At 40.8% G+C, this 16,657-nt stretch overlaps 1 protein-coding gene across 2 annotated transcripts in view; it reads right to left on the bottom strand.

Annotated features, from left to right (window-relative positions):
* vps26c (VPS26 endosomal protein sorting factor C) overlaps nucleotides 1-15,021 on the bottom strand; it is a 36,649-nt gene extending 21,628 nt beyond the window's left edge. For both annotated transcript variants that reach the window (XM_060909490.1, XM_060909489.1), the window contains exons 1-5: nucleotides 14,917-15,021; nucleotides 14,368-14,511; nucleotides 8,399-8,548; nucleotides 3,041-3,121; nucleotides 2,846-2,920 (exon numbers count right to left, since the gene is read on the bottom strand). In XM_060909490.1, coding sequence (XP_060765473.1) covers nucleotides 2,846-2,920; nucleotides 3,041-3,121; nucleotides 8,399-8,548; nucleotides 14,368-14,511; nucleotides 14,917-14,973 — 507 coding nt within the window. In that variant the 5' untranslated portion in view covers nucleotides 14,974-15,021. The remainder of the gene's footprint in view (nucleotides 1-2,845; nucleotides 2,921-3,040; nucleotides 3,122-8,398; nucleotides 8,549-14,367; nucleotides 14,512-14,916) is intronic.
* Nucleotides 15,022-16,657: the final 1,636 nt, after the last annotated feature.

The raw sequence follows: 16,657 nt of genomic DNA on the forward strand, positions 1-16,657 counted from the left end.
TGCATGCCATCAATAAACCCACTAGAAGGGAATAGAATACATGTTTTTATAAGAATAACAATTCACAATATTTCACCAATTATAAGTCCTCGTTAAGAATACATCTTTCATCTGGAGCTTCCAGAATCTGAGGGATTGAATACTTATTTATGCACGCAGCACTTCAGTTTTTGATTTGCTTTTAAATGCTTGACCAATAATTAATTTTGACTTTAAAAATGGGGGAAAAAAAAAACAAAAAACACATACCTGCAGTTAGAAAATGCGCACTTATCATTGATTATTAAAGACAAATCTGATCAATTCCAAGGGGTTGGTTACTTCTGTAAGCCATTGTACATGGGCAAATTCCCCCCCCAAGTTTTATTGTTAAAGAATACTTTTAGGCTTAAGTATATGGAGTTTAGAAGCTGAATATAAATTTAATGTATCCGAAATATATACATATCACATTAAATTTGTTTTAATTTCATAAATTTGCATTTTGTCTTTCTTTTTTTTAAACTTACTAGGAGTAAGATTCGACTTTAAAAAGTATGGGTTATAGTTTTAAGATTTTTAAAAAATTCTGTGGGGGGGGGGGGGGGGGGGGGGGAGAGTAGCGAACCCTAAATTCAAGTCTCAAAAATCCTGATTTTCTGTTCTTTCGGCCGAAGTTGAAGCGGCCAGGATTCCCATGGAAAAGTGGAAGCATTCAGAGTGATCCATCTTCACATTTAGCCAATCAATCAGTCATCTCTTACACTCGTGTCCATTAAGTGAAGTGAAAAGACGTGAAAGTAAGTGGAGTCAAAACGGAAGATATGAACTGTAATGAGGTTCTGTGGGTGGATCTAAAATTATGTTCAACTGAAATAGCTAAGCTCCTATTAAGCAGTTTAGCTTTACTTAAATAGTTATGCTGGGCATTGAATTTTCTACAGTGATGTTAAACACTCACTATTTGCACAGAACATTTAACAGTTATACCACAAAATCGACTCGTACATGAGCTGATAGCCAATTCGCCAAGCACCGAGTTGGCTATAAGCCATGTATAACGAGATTGAGCGGAATAACAGTTTTATTCTATCCACATTCACCGGGTTTTGAGAAATATGGAATCAATTTTGTGCCAAAATGTTCATACAATACTTTTGAAATATCAAACAAAAACGATAAATCAAAATTCAAAAAAAAAAAATTCAAAAAAGTCAATTTTTTTTTAGACTGGCAAACAAATTATTCGTGTAATCGTGCAAAATATCAGTCTGTTACTCTTCAGAAACCTTTTATTTTTGTTCCGCGTCTTTCTCAGTTTTGTTTGACGTAATTTATTTTGGTTGCAATTCCAGCTTTCTCGTTTGCGCTCCCTGACTTTTTGCTTGCAGTTTTGGCACAAACTTCACGTGTGGGTGGGCTGTCCAGGAATGCATTCCCATTGGCTAACTTGTGTTTGACTGACCGCTACGCTCAGCGATTCCCCCGGAGGCTGTTGCGGCCATTTCCTACTCGGATTCTGGCGGACTGTTTGACGAGTGACCGACCCATTGACGGTAAACAAGGGTCAAGTGGACTTCAGTGGCGACTATGATATTGGATTAATTCAACAAAGTGTAAGTACGGGACAAATGTGTTGTATGTGTTGCAGTAGTACACAAGTCCACTCGATCCTTGTTTACCGTCAATGGATCGGTCACTCGTCAAACAGTCCGCCAGAATCTGAGTAGGGAATGGCTGAGCGTAGCTGTCAGTCAAACACAAGTTAGCCAATGGGAATGCATTCCTGGACAGCCCGCCCACACGGGAAGTTTGTGCCAAAACTGCAAGCAAAAAGTCAGGGAGCGCAAACGAGAAAGCTGGAATCGCAACCAAAATAAATTACGTCAAACAAAACTGAGAAAGACGCGGAACAAAAATAAAAGGTTTCTGAAGAGTAATAGACTGATATTTTGCACGATTACACGAATAATTTGTTTGCCAGTCTAAAAAAATTGACTTTTTTTTTATTTTGATTTGTCGTTTTTGTTTGATATTTCAAAAGTATTGTATGAACATTTTGGCACAAAATTGATTCCATAGAGAAACAGCATTTTTATTTTTTGCAAATTCGATAAAACCTTTATACAAAATGTCCGACAAAATAATTTCCGATTCGAATGTAAACAAACCTGTGAAATGACAGTAGTAATTTGTGAAAAAATGCTATAATAATAATAATAATAATAATAATAATAATAATTCTTTGAAAAAAAAAAAAAAAAAACTTACGTTCTTGCTATCAAATACTTTTATTCCATATTTTGTTGCTTTTTTTTTGGTATTTTGTTTTCGAGGTTTTATTTCGTCCTCGGTTGGTTCAGCAACACGCGCCGCCATTTTGTTTTTCTCTACTCACGGTATATGAGCTGATATCCTTGTAGTAGAGTAACCAGAGTGCGCGATTGCTAATATCCAGTGAATCTGGACAGAATACAAAACTTTATTTGCGCACTCAAAGCATATACCTTTCCCTGAGAATCCCAGAGGCTCCAATACGTCACAGAAAACAAAGAAATTGTATTTCATCTGTCATGTATATAACTGAAATATCAAAAAATATATACATCTCTTCAAATACCTTTGTCAGCGTCCAAGCTCTATATCAGGAGTCAGTAGTAATATCTTGTTTTTAAGACAAAACTTTAAACAAATCAACTTTACCAGTAACAGTATGGTCAATTATACAACACTATTCTTGCTCAAAGAGCTTAATCACTGTCTATTACAAAACAAGTGCAATAATTGGACCCTTTCGAATGAATAAACAAAGTCAACACTGCACAAACGGGCCATTAAACGAGTCCATGGTATCAGGCGTCTTTACCTCTCTCACGTTCTGCAGTGTCTCTGGCGTGATGGTGAAATCAACCGGCGTCAGCTGCACTTTGGATTTCTGTGGCTGCAGATCGTGACCATAGAGAAAAGGAAATATTATATAATTAGTTCTTTAGTGTTTCTTGATCGAATTACTTCACAGAAATTTGCAGCAAGTCATGATGGAAGCTGAGCAACATCTAACCTGACAATGGACCATGAATTCAGAGGTCTTGCTCAAGTCTTTTGCCAGCAGAGGGCGCTTCATATCACAGCGGAGAGTATACTGGGCACAAGGAGAAAGGGGTGACTATTGTCCAAGAACAAGTACGACACATTTTAATGCATCAATTAGGGCGGGGTGATATGGAGAGGAAAAAAACAAAACAAAACATGGTACTTCGAGGCATTTTCTCAATACACAGGATACTATTTAGGCTTGCTAACAAAGTTCAAAACCTTCGTGCCATGCTAATTATTACCATTTACCCTTGACAAAAATAAAATTGTGTCATATTGAATAGGAGGGGAAATTAGAGCACAAATCCTCCAAGTAATTAGATCAAACAAGGCTTTAAAAGTCTAATCAGCTTCTTGTCCGTGATTGTAACGGTGGAGACAGTCAGAAAGCGACTGATGATTGTGATTAATCTAATTTCACATGATTTATGTTATATTGTCTTATACCACAGGGACAGTTGAATTCTCAGAAGGTGCTGATTAATCTTTACAGCTCGAACCGTAGAGGCCAAGGCAAATCACACGTTTCGGTTTGCTTACTTGCTCTAATACCTTAAAACGGTGACTACATGGAACATCCTCCGTACAAATCATACTCGTAAAATGTGTATAAATGGTTCATATGGTGAAGTTTTCCGTGAAGAGACTTCTATTTATCGTTAATGGAAAGAGTCTCCAGTGTCAGCACTTTGCAACTCTCAGACGTAAAACTGGAACTTTAAGTCTTCAAGAAAGACTTTTGCCGCTTTTCCACTACCAACGCGGCTGAGTTGGGCTGAGCCGAGCCGAGCCGTGCCGTGCTGAGTTGGGCTGAGTCGAGCTGAGTGGGGCTGTTGGAGTTGCATTTCGACTACAACCGCGCTGAACCGTGCTGGCTGGAAGTGGGTGGACACATTGGGTGGAGTTAGCGAAAGTGGGTGGATGTCACGTGATGTCGTTAGGCGGCGCAAACAGTGACATCAGTGATCTTTTAAGCGGTAGTCTCACGCCCCGGATAGTAAACAATAAACATGGAGTCGTTAGTGTTGCTGGTCTTGGTGTTGTGGCTTGTTGTCACCGACAACGCCAACAGATACTGGCAAGAGCGTATAGATGAGCCAAGGCGCATAAGGCTTCAGAAATTCTCATAATTCGTAATTCTTCTTCTTCCGGGTTTACGGTGTTTACAGATCCCAGCGTGCTCGCGGGGCGTGTGAGGACACTCCTCCTCACCAATCAGTGCACAGGGGAGCGTCTCCTCACGCCCCTAGCCCCACTCGGCTCGGTTTGGCTCGCTTCAGCCCCACTCCAAAACCGTGCGAGTTTTGGGTGCTAAGCAGGGCTGAAGCGAGCTGAGTCGTGCTGCTCTGAGGTAGTCGAAACGCGAGTCGTGTCGGGCTGAAGTGAGATGAAAAAGGGTAGTGGAAAAGGGCCATTTGTGATGTCTTGGTAGCATGACACGCTGTGTTTATTTGTCTTAGTCACTAGACAGAGAGAGAGGGAAACAAACAAACAATCTAGTGAGGGAATGACTTTAGTGAAGCTATAAGTTATTCCGATCGCCGACTAAGGCTACATCCACACGACAACGAGATTTTTTTTTAAAAAATATCGCGTCCACATGGGCAACGGATCAGTAAAATATCAGGTTCATATGGCAACGTAACGCTTGCTGAAAACGATGCAATACACATGCCACACCTCTACGTGCGCTGTAAGACGGTCCCATCGGAGACACCAGAACAATAGAAGTAGACGCATGCGCATAACTGCGCATGCGCACAGTGACTACCCCTGTCACTGTCAGACGCACACACTTTCTCACTCCCTATCCTATGGATATACAGTTAAGTCCATATATATTTGGACACTGACACAAATTTTGTTTTTTTAACTGTTTACAGAAACATATTCAAGTTATAGTTATATAATGGACATGGACATAAAGTCCAGACTTTCAGCTTTCATTTGAGGGTATCCACGTTAAAACTGGATAAAGGGTTTAGGAGTTTCAGCTCCTTAACATGTGCCACCCTGTTTTTAAAGGGACCAAAAGTAATTGGACAACTGACTCAAAGGCTATTTCATGGGCAGGTGTGGGCAATTCCTTCATTATGTCATTCTCAATTAAGCAGATAAAAGGCCTGGAGTTGATTTGAGGTGTGGTGCTTGCATTTGGAAGATTTTGCTGTGAAGAAAACATGCGGTCAAAGGAGCTCTCCATGCAGGTGAAACAAGCCATCCTTAAGCTGCGAAAACAGAAAAAAACCCATCCGAGAAATTGCTACAATATTAGGAGTGGCAAAATCTACAGTTTGGTACATCCTGAGAAAGAAAGAAAGCACTGGTGAACTCGTCAATGCAAAAAGACCTGGACACTCGCAGAAGACAACAGTGGTGGATGATCGCAGAATAATTTCCATGGTGAAGAGAAACCCGTTCACAACAGCCAACCAAGTGAACAACACTCTCCAGGAGGTAGGCGTATCAATATCCAAATCTACCATAAAGAGAAGACTGCATGAAAGTAAATACAGAGGGTTCACTGCACGGTGCAAGCCACTCATAAGCCTCAAGAATAAAAAGGCTAGATTGGACTTTGCTAAAAAAACATCTAAAAAAGCCAGCACAGTTCTGGAAGAACATTCTTTGGACAGATGAAACCAAGATCAACCTCTACCAGAATGATGGAAAGAAAAAAGTATGGCGAAGGCATGGTACAGCTCATGATCCAAAGCATACCACATCATCTGTAAAACATGGCGGAGGCAGTGTGATGGCTTGGGCATGCATGGCTGCCAGTGGCACTGGGTCACTAGTGTTTATTGATGATGTGACACAGGACAGAAGCAGCCGGATGAATTCTGAGGTATTCAGAGACATACTGTGTGCTCAAATCCAGCCAAACTGATTGGTCGGCGTTTCATAATACAGATGGACAATGACCCAAAACATAAAGCCAAAGCAACCCAGGAGTTTATTAAAGCAAAGAAGTGGAATATTCTTGAATGGCCAAGTCAGTCACCTGATCTCAACCCAATTGAGCATGCATTTCACTTGTTAAAGACTAAACTTCAGACAGAAAGGCCCACAAACAAACAGCAACTGAAAACCGCTGCAGTAAAGGCCTGGCACAGCATTAAAAAGGAGGAAACATAGCGTCTGGTGATGTCCATGAGTTCAAGACTTCAGGCAGTCATTGCCAACAAAGGGTTTTCAACCAAGTATTAGAAATGGACATTTTATTTACAATTATTTAATTTGTCCAATTACTTTTGAGCCCCTGAAATGAAGGGATTGTGTTTAAAAAAATGCTTTAGTTCCTCACATTTTTATGCAATCATTTTGTTCAACCCACTGAATTAAAGCTGAAAGTCTGAACTTCAGCTGCATCTGAATTGTTTTGTTCAAAATTCATTGTGGTAATGTACAGAACCAAAATTAGAAAAATGTTGCCTCTGTCCAAATATTTATGGACCTAACTGTAGTCCCTTTAAATCACGTGCTCGTTTTTTGAATGGAGACGCGGAAAGAGGAATGAACGGGGGTAGATGGAAGCCGGTACGCCAACATTCTGATATCCTCCAGAATTCTTTAATGGTCCGGAATAAATTGAATGCTACACGTTGATGGATTACTTTGTTCTTCTACGGCCTTTTTGAGGAATGTATTGTCGGACTTCAACCAACATCTGAAGAGGTGAGATCACTCCTTTTTTTCCCTATTTTTGCTGGCGGGATTGACCCTGCCCTAAGGGCTATTCTCTCACTCTCTCTCACTTTGCACCATTACACAATAAATATTCACAGTGAAAATATTTTGTAAGCGCGTTTCATGAACCAATTTATAGGATTTGTTGACAACTCGCATCGAGTTCGTTACACTTCTACCCGCCGTGAAGCACGTGGTTGTGATGTCATCGTAAACAAATCCGTTCTACTCATCCAGACGACTTCGCAACGCCTCCGTTGCCAGATTTTTTCATTCTGGAACCCGTTCTCAAAAGATTTCATTTTGGGGCACCCAAAACGCTGGTGCCGTGTGGACGCCAGGCCAAAACGATAAACAATTTTATCAGATTCACCTGAATCCGTTGCCATGTGGACAGGGCCTAACTCTTTGGTGTAAGAGGAACAAAACCATACAGGATCACATCACCCCATTATTGATTATTTTCCTATTTTCAGGCACACCGACCCTGTGCCTGAAATCACTCACTACATAGTGAACTGCATAGTGAGTTTGCCATTTTGTAATGCTGTTCGAATGTATAGCGAGAATTATTACAGCCTATATAGTGGACTCATAGTATCCCACAATGCACCGTGAAAAGTAGTGTCGCCATCACCGATGGTCACTAACCAAGCAATATATTCCATCATGCATTGCGGTCGCGCTGGGGGGAAAAAAAAAAAAAAAAAGTGTTTTGGGGGTTGAATGGACGGAGGAAGAAACACATTATTAACGGACATTCAAGTAAAATTAAAGAGAAAATAAGCTAAAACAGAATAAAACACAAAATACAATGAATAAAAGTGAGAGTGCAGAGCGAGGAATGCCTCAAATTTGATTTAATAAAAGGCAGCGGCAAAGAAGAAAGGATTCAGCCTCGAGTTCAAAGAACTGAAAGATGCAGCAGAGACAAAGTACTTTTTGTATTTATTAATGTGGGAAATACGCTCAGTATAATATGTAGGTATTATTTTGAAAACCCACCAGCTGACTGATCCGGCACGTTTTAATTGTGCGACAGTAATGACGTAAATAACAGCGCGGCGGAGTAGTGTCCGAAAGCGTTTTTTTCCCCTCTTCCTTCTTCATTTTACCAATGAGCTCATTGTATAGTCCGCTATACAGATAGTGAGTAGTGAATGAGTGAGTGATTTCGGACACAGCCCACATCACAATTTAACCCTTATATCACCCATCTTTAGTGTCAACATTCAAATACACATTTAACAGTCTGTCCATTTCTGCAAGACTTTATGGTCTAGATTAGAAGAGCATTCAAAATCCTTAAACGGCACATGAGGCCAGGGAAGTAATCTCTCAGGTTTTCTCAGACTATGTAAAGCTTTCTCAAGGAATAAAGTTTATCGGTCCTCCAGATCACATGACATGTTCTAGTCGTGATTGGAAACATAATGCCTTCGACATTACACGCGTCCAGCCGTCTTGCCCGAGAAATATTCTTGAGGACCACTTTCAAATTAAAGCATGTGAGCAGATGTGAGATTTGAACCCGAATTACCTCACACTGTCTCCTCTGCTGTTAGTGTTTCAGAGGCTACTTAGCTGAGCCCATAGTTTCTAGCTTCCCTTTTTTTTTTTTTTAAATAGTTACCTGAATGTTGACAAAAACACCATGGTAGGTCTCATACAGCACTTTATTTCCTTTCGCTTGCAGCGGAAACTCAAAGGGGATTTCAGTTTTGCCTCCTGGCACCTTGCCTGGTTTGGCTACTTCGATGTTACTGCTGATCAGCTGAATGGGCTGTGGAGAGCAGAAAAACGTTAACCAAAGCAAGGATGCTTACTCAACCCCACCTCTCATTTTAACTGTTTTTCCTATAGATAGTTTTCACATGACGTCACAGAGTCGGGGATTCCCTGGTGGCGGCCATCTTGGAGGGCTAGCTTACCGTACGGGTCACTGAGCACACATTGTAGCGCGCGAGTTACATTCATTTGTATATTATTTACATTTATAGTTACATTACTACTATTTAAAGCTAGCAATGGTGCACACCTGTTGTATTCACGGCTGTCGTAATAGGTCAGATGATGAAGTCAAGCGGCGCTTTTATGGAATTCCCACTGTAAGGGAGCACAAAGGCGAGCAAACAAACAAACTCAGCATACAAAGGAGAAATCTATGGCTTGCGAGAATCAACCGCAAGGATTATCAGCCTTCCAAACACAGCAAAGTCTGCTCCGATCATTTTATAAGTGGTAAGTTGTTTAAATAAACAATCAATTGTGTTTAAGTTTGTTTCTGGAAACCAAAACATCATGTGAACAATCTGTGGAGAATGCCTAACTGGAACCGCTGAGTGTACGTTTACATTGTAATGTACACTTAATATCGCTCGTTTGTCACGTTTCTATTTGAAACTTGTCACTTCACTCACGCAAGGGTCATTTTTGAAAAACATTTTAGGTCTATTCTGTATGATTTAATTTGTGTTTGGGATGCAAACAGCGCGCCTTTTGTCGGATGCCGCCTGAATCGCGCAGATCCGGGGGGGTTTTTTTTAGGGGGGGCGTTGGAGTGTCTGATTATAATTTCAAAGTAAATTCTGTATTAAAATTACTAAATAAGCAAATCTGTTACAGTCCATGAAACAGGAAGTATAAGGATAAGAAAAACAGTTTAAATCGGGAAGCTGCGTACATTTGTGCAGCCCGAGCGGTGTGCAGGACTGCGCAAATGTGCGCAGCTTTCCGATTTAAGCTGTTTTTTTCTCATCCTTATACTTCCTGTTTCATGGACTGTAACGGATTTGCTTATTTAGTAATTTTAATACAGAATTTACTTTGAAATTACGATCAGACACTCCAACGCCCCCCCTAAAAAAAAAAAACTGGATCTGCGCGATTCAGGCGGCATCCGCCAAAAGGCGCGCTGTGAATATATAAAGTTGTATATATCAGACAGCCTTTAAAGTTTGATGAAGTCAGTTTCAGGCTTTGGCAGTTTCAGGCTTTGGCAGCCCTGCATAGTCACTTGAAAATGCATCTTTGTCCACTTCGTAGGGGTCAATTCCCCCAATCAAGGCCAGTTTGGCTGCATACTGTTGTCGTGAGACGTCGTCTAATGTATCTATATACTTCTGTTTGCTTGATTTTGCCGACATTGATCTTTATTTTAGAAAACTGACTATATAACTTCATAAATTCGTCCGAGATAATGTAGCCGGTAGTGGCGATGGTCCGTTTTGTTTGCCCTCCAAGATGGCAGCTGGGGGGTGTTCCCCGGAATGCCGTGACGTCAGTGAAAACTATCTATAGACTAACCAGCATACATTTCCATGACAATAGTCTGCCATGAAATTAAAAAAAATAAAAGCTGGATACCACAAGATATACATGTTGGGATTCAGGAGCCTTTCATGCAGTATTTGATACTTCTCCACATTTCTGTCCAATCTGTGAAGATACTCAGTCGTCCAGGTACATAGTAATCTGTGGTTGGTAGAACCACAGATTACTATGTACCTGGACGACTGAGTATCTTCACAGATATGTTTCTACACACTTTGGGATGAGTTCCCTTCGACTAGTGCGGGAGTATGAGAGGACTTCCAGAAAACTGGCAGACATCTTAGCCAGAGAGGATCATTCAATTTTGTCAGCCTGGAACGACCATCACTGAACAGAGGTGGGTGTCTATGACATCTATCAGCCACCTTCAATGCAGCCATCAGCATTCTGATTTGGATTCTATTATGATCCATGAGAGGATAAATACTTGATACTCCCTATTAGACAGACAGAACTGATGATGCCTTTCGGACGAGAGGCGAAACGTCTTCAAGACTTTTCAAGCAAGTCCAGTTGCTCTCTTCTACCAACCACAGATTTCTGTCCAATCATTTTTGCCATATTCCAAAGGATATTTCTACACACGTAGCAACAGTTACTGCTTATCTTGAGGATGCTGAATAATAGTAACTAAACTCTGACGGACTGGACTGATACACACGGACTGTTGAACACGCAACTCCCACTGCAGTCTTTGCACAGTGAACAATAATGCACCCTCACTTTTATTATTATTTTTTTTTTTTACAATGTTTACATCTATTTATTTCCTTTGACATATACTACCTCAAAACACACACTCAACTTTCCGCACGTTAACAGCAACAGGTACTGGTTGGCACTGTACTGTCTGTCTGTCTGCAGAGACTCAGATTGTTTTGCAGGTCAAGGGGCCCACAGGGCCCCTCCTGGGAAAAAACAGGGGCCCATTTCTACAATGGGGGGCCCAGTGATTATCCTTCAGTTGAAGCAAACCTAGTGAGCGAAGCGAGCCCAATGAACAGCTGGGGCAGCCCAGGGGCTATTTTTTTCTTCTCAATTCTGTTTTTTTTGGTATTAGAAGCCATATGAAGCAATGTAGATGACAAAAATCAATGCTTCAACCAAATATATTGAGATATTGTTTAATCAGTGGCAATATTTTGGAATTCAACCACAGGCCACTATATATCACATCTATATTATCTCCTCCTTGTAAATTATAGCACAAGAATGGGTTTGTTTTTTGCATGCTGTGACGGTCTAATTCTGCTTGTCTCTAATCACCTCTACTTCTAATTTCATTAATTTATTTTATTAACTTGTTTTCAGTTTGGTGTAGGTCTATAGTAGTAGTAGTAGTAGTAGTAGTCACCAGTGGTAGTGGTAGTAGTAGTGGTTGCTGTTGTAGTAGTTGATGTTGCAGTAGTAGTTATTGTTGTAAATCTAGTATGACTAATTACCTTGGGTATCAGGGGTATCAGTTTTTTCAGGTGAATGTACTCTCTTTCTGCCGAAGAATGACAAAATAGATGTATTTTTCTTTTTTTTCTTATCCATGTTTTCTTGTCTCTTTCGAATATTTGTACATAGACCGTAAGACGCCACCTAGCGAAAGACTTGGATCAGGTTTTACTCGCTTGGGGCGCTACAAACGGGGCGGCGTAAATACACGAACGGGTCTGACGTATATTCAATATGGCGGCGGTCAAAACAAATTCATCCGATGCTGAAATCTGTTGAATATCCAGATAATTATGTTGGAAGTTGCATATTTGTGCAAGGCTTTCGATATTGAGACCATGAAGTCAAGTAATACGCCACGAAATGTTCCAAATAGGGTATAAAATGCTCGCGTCCATATTGGCCCCTCTCGACAATGCGTTCATTATTCGAAATAGAGACGCAGGCGTGCCAACAATCGGAGTCTCTGTGTCTGTCTGTGCTCGAGCGGCAGCTACAATTATCGACACCTTAACAATCTTTTGGCCGTTGCAAAAGTAAAAAAAAAAAGCCTTTCAATACGTAAATTGGGTGGCACGGTGGTGTAGTGGTTAGCGCTGTCGCCTCACAGCAAGAAGGTCCGGGTTCGAGCCCCGGGGCCGGCGAGGGCCTTTCTGTGCGGAGTTTGCATGTTCTCCCCGTGTCCGCGTGGGTTTCCTCCGGGTGCTCCGGTTTCCCCCACAGTCCAAAGACATGCAGGTTAGGTTAACTGGTGACTCTAAATTGACCGTAGGTGTGAATGTGAGTGTGAATGGTTGTCTGTGTCTATGTGTCGGCCCTGTGATGACCTGGCGACTTGTCCAGGGTGTACCCCGCCTTTCGCCCGTAGTCAGCTGGGATAGGCTCCAGCTTGCCTGCGACCCTGTAGAAGGATAAAGCGGCTACAGATAATGAGATGAGATGAGATACGTAAATTGTGCATGAATAATTACTCAAACTTTCACTGGGGGAGGGAGAGTTGATTCCCGATTCCTTAGCGTATCGGATCACGTGACACCGTTCCACAATTATTGACCCCTTTGTCCACAGTTATCGACATCCAGATGATTATTTATAATAAATAAAAAAATCCAATAACGCAAGCCTGCAAGATGTGAGTGGTATTGAGCAGAAGACAGTAGAGAATTACTCCATTTGCAGCGCAAAATTCTGCAGTCGCAAGGGAGATATGGGTGGAATGTCCATCAGCAAAGAGAATGAATGTGTGTTCTCCTTCACAAACTTGACAAAATGCTTCAGAAATTCAAAGAACAAGTCACTGTCCATCCACCCCATTGTCAGTATGACCATAAACGGCTTCTGGGAAATCTGACAAACCAAAATTCCTGAATCTCCGGCCGGGGAAGACAATTAAAGGAGGCAAGTACCCCTAAGGTGTTGAAGCTTGCCATAACTGTGATTTGACACTTTGTGTTGGAAACAACCTGGTACACATGTCGTGAAGATACAGATGTTAACACCCGATCACTTGTAACGCAAAGGGGAAATCCACTCTCATCTGCGTTGAAAATGCGCCTGGGATTGTTAATAAGATTCTGAAAATCCGGTACCTCCTTCTCCAAAAATGAATTAAGGCCCTTGTACCAGCCCTGAAGCATTTCAAAACTGATGGAGGCTTGTTCTCTCTCAAGAAGTTGCGGAACCCATTCTGTTATCTCTGGATGCCTTTTGCGAAATGGGTAAAACCATCCTTTGCCTGGCAGATTGTTGGTGAATGGCGTTTTCCGCCCATCGACACATAACAGTTGTAAATGTCACCTAATTCCACAGGGTGTCGATAACGGTGGACACCGGTGAAAGTGATCACGATTATCGACACCTCACGTGACTTCTCAAACGCACGTTTAGATACAAAACAGCGACTGTCAAATGAAAGGGTAAGAAACAAAGCAGGCTGACAAGGAGATCATGAAATATCAGTGAATTTGATAAGTAAAAACATGTCCATGATCTTTCCACCATGCTTACCTGCGATGATAATGTCCGGGTTTTGCTGAAGTGCTAAAACGAGCTGTGTCATCAGATGACAAGCTCAAAGGGCGAGGCGGGTCTTCCGGTTGATTAATTAACCAATAATAACTGCTGTAACTGAAACTCACCTTTGAAAAATTGTTTTTTAGTGGTAAATCTGAAAAGGTGTCGATAATTATGGACTGTCGGTAATTGTACCCGCTGCTCTAGTCGTCATTTTTTGCACTGTCCTTGTTGTCTGCAATGTTTGCACTCATCTCATCATCTCTAGCCGCTTTATCCTGTTCTACAGGGTCGCAGGCAAACTGAAGCCTATCCCAGCTGACTACGGGCGAAAGGCGGGGTACACCCTGGACAAGTCGCCAGGTCATCACAGGGCTGACACATAGACACAGACAACCATTCACACTCACATTCACACCTACGCTCAATTTAGAGCCACCAGTTAACCTAACCTGCATGTCTTTGGACTGTGGGGGAAACCGGAGCACCCGGAGGAAACCCACGCGGACACGGGGAGAACATGCAAACTCCACACAGAAAGGCCCTCGCCAGCCACGGGGCTCGAACCCGGACCTTCTTGCTGTGAGGCGACAGCGCTAACCACTACACCACCGTGCCGCCCCTCTTGCGCTTTATGTTGTTATTTGTAGTCCTGTGATGTTAATCTAGCACCATCATCCTAGTGAAATGTTGTTTCATTTTAACCGTGCGCGGTTCCAACTGTATACGGTTGAAACGACAATAAAAAAATTTTAAAAAAGTCTTGACCTTGATAGTATAGCAGTGATTTCAGGATGCTATGTGACTGCTTACCTTGACCGAGTTGTAAAAAGCTTCAAAGACTCCAACGCTCTTGGAGCTGAGCTGCAAGTTAACAAGACCCTCCATGGTGAGGGTGATTCCCTGATGCTGCACAGCTTCCTTACTGGTGATCACCACCACTCCAGCCAGGACCTCCTAAAACAGAATGGGGACAAGATTCAAGATATGTAATAAAGATCTATGGGTAACTGTAGTGCCTCTTTCAACAATATATATATCAGATAGAGCTTTTACATCCTGGTAGTGAGTTCTTTATCAGCTGCCCTAATAGAAAAATAATCAGTTGCCTACATTAGATAGGATCACATTCATGTTCTAACTCTCAAATTCATAACTGTCAGATTTCTAACATTCCAAGTTGTGTGTCTTCATGAGCACATCATGTTTGTTATATGAAACGTTAAAAGCTGCCATTATAATTTCTCCCTCCATTTCAAAACATTGTATTAACGACACCGGAGCTACACCTCCCCCCCCCAAAAAAAGGTTCAACTTAATTCAGAAAAATGCATATGAATATCACGTTAAGTGCAACGTTACCCCTTCATGATACACTTTGTTCGCACGCTTCAGCCTTAAATCCAAGCTAGCACTCATTTTCTCAAACACTAGTGTTTCCTGCAGCGTCTCTTCCGGATTATCGGAACCACGTGACTATTTTCTGTCACATGACTCGGTTTGTGACCGCGCGCGCTGCTCAGTCAGAGTCTGCGCAGCAACACAGCGGCGCGTTTACTGAGAACGAATCATACAAAATTAAAATAAACAAGCGGAAAACGAAGCTAAAGAGAGCCTCGCAAAATAAAATATAAGAGAAGAAAAAGAAAAGGACAAAGAGGGGTAGAAAACCTGACAAACTAGAAAGTCATGATAGGGAATTCTGCCTCTTTTCACTGAGTCGGTTCATTTGACTCGGCACACCAACACGAACCGACTCTTTTGGATCCCAAACGGCTCGTTGTATCTTTTCTGTACTGTACTGTACTGTACTGCTCATTGCTTATGGCCTTTTAAAAAATTTTTCCTGTCCAGTTTGCGATATTTTCTTTATGATTGTGATTTTTCTTCTTTGAGTAACTGAAATGGTTACATTAAATCCTTATCTACATTTTAAATGAATAAAATAACATTACTTTGCATTGCATTGGTAAAGTCTATTTAAAATAATAATAATAATAATAATAATAAACCAGTGAGGCACTATAAATGTCCGTTGACAAATACAGTGAACATCTTCGCATTAATGTTATTGTGTCTGTGCTTCATTAAGAAGATTCATTACCATTTATTCTAATGACTAATCACCTGCCTGAATACACTGACTAACACAAGCAGCAGGGTAGTGGATTTTCTGTTATTCACTCAGATAGTCATGCTAACAATCAGCTCAGATGAGAAGAAGAAGAGGAGGAGGAGGAGGAATGGAAGGATTTCTGTGGAACTCTTTTTTATGAAATTAATCTGTAAGAGTAACCACATTGTCTGTCTGGTTGGACAAGACATACAGTATGATTAAACCAATTTCTCTGCTGTAGCCTACTCAGTATTAAAATCAGTAGGCTCATACTGTATAAAAGGACAATAATAAGAGTTTGTAAGTTTTAAATAATATTTATCATAGTAATATTGTTTTGTAGCAGTGCATGAAAAAAATATATATATATATGTCATGTTTACGCCCAGTGCTTTTCAGATCTTTGGTCAGAATAAGCTCCAGATGATTTTATAGGATAAAATTGTAATAAATTGATTAAACTCTTTGCCCTAAAATATAGAAGCCCGTTTCTGCCATCTGAAAAAAAAGTCACATAGGCTAGTATGTCGTAATAATAATAATAATAATAATATCTCATAATTATGACTTAATATCTCATTATTGTGAGATAAGCAATTATTACTCTAACTTAAGTCATAATGATGATTAATAATTATGATCTAATAAGAACTAATTATGACCTAGTCAGAGGTCATAAGTCATGATTATAAGATTAATAGGATTTCATTATTGTGATAATTATGAGATACTGCTAAATAATTATGAGATACTTTTTCTACTTTGGAGCTGCAGTAACATGCGAATTTCCAATACAGGGGATCAATAAACTTTATCTTATCTTTTCTTATGAGGTCATAAATGAGATATTAAGTCGTTATGATGAGAAAGCTTCTCATTATTATATTATGGTGGCGGAAAAGGCTTCGAGACTAAAGCTACCGGTTGCCCTGGCCGTCTCCTTACGCTTAGCCACGCCCTTCGAAATGTAAAATTGATTGGCAGTTT

This window comes from Neoarius graeffei, chromosome 25, assembly GCF_027579695.1.
Source record: "Neoarius graeffei isolate fNeoGra1 chromosome 25, fNeoGra1.pri, whole genome shotgun sequence".
NCBI lineage: Eukaryota > Metazoa > Chordata > Actinopteri > Siluriformes > Ariidae > Neoarius > Neoarius graeffei.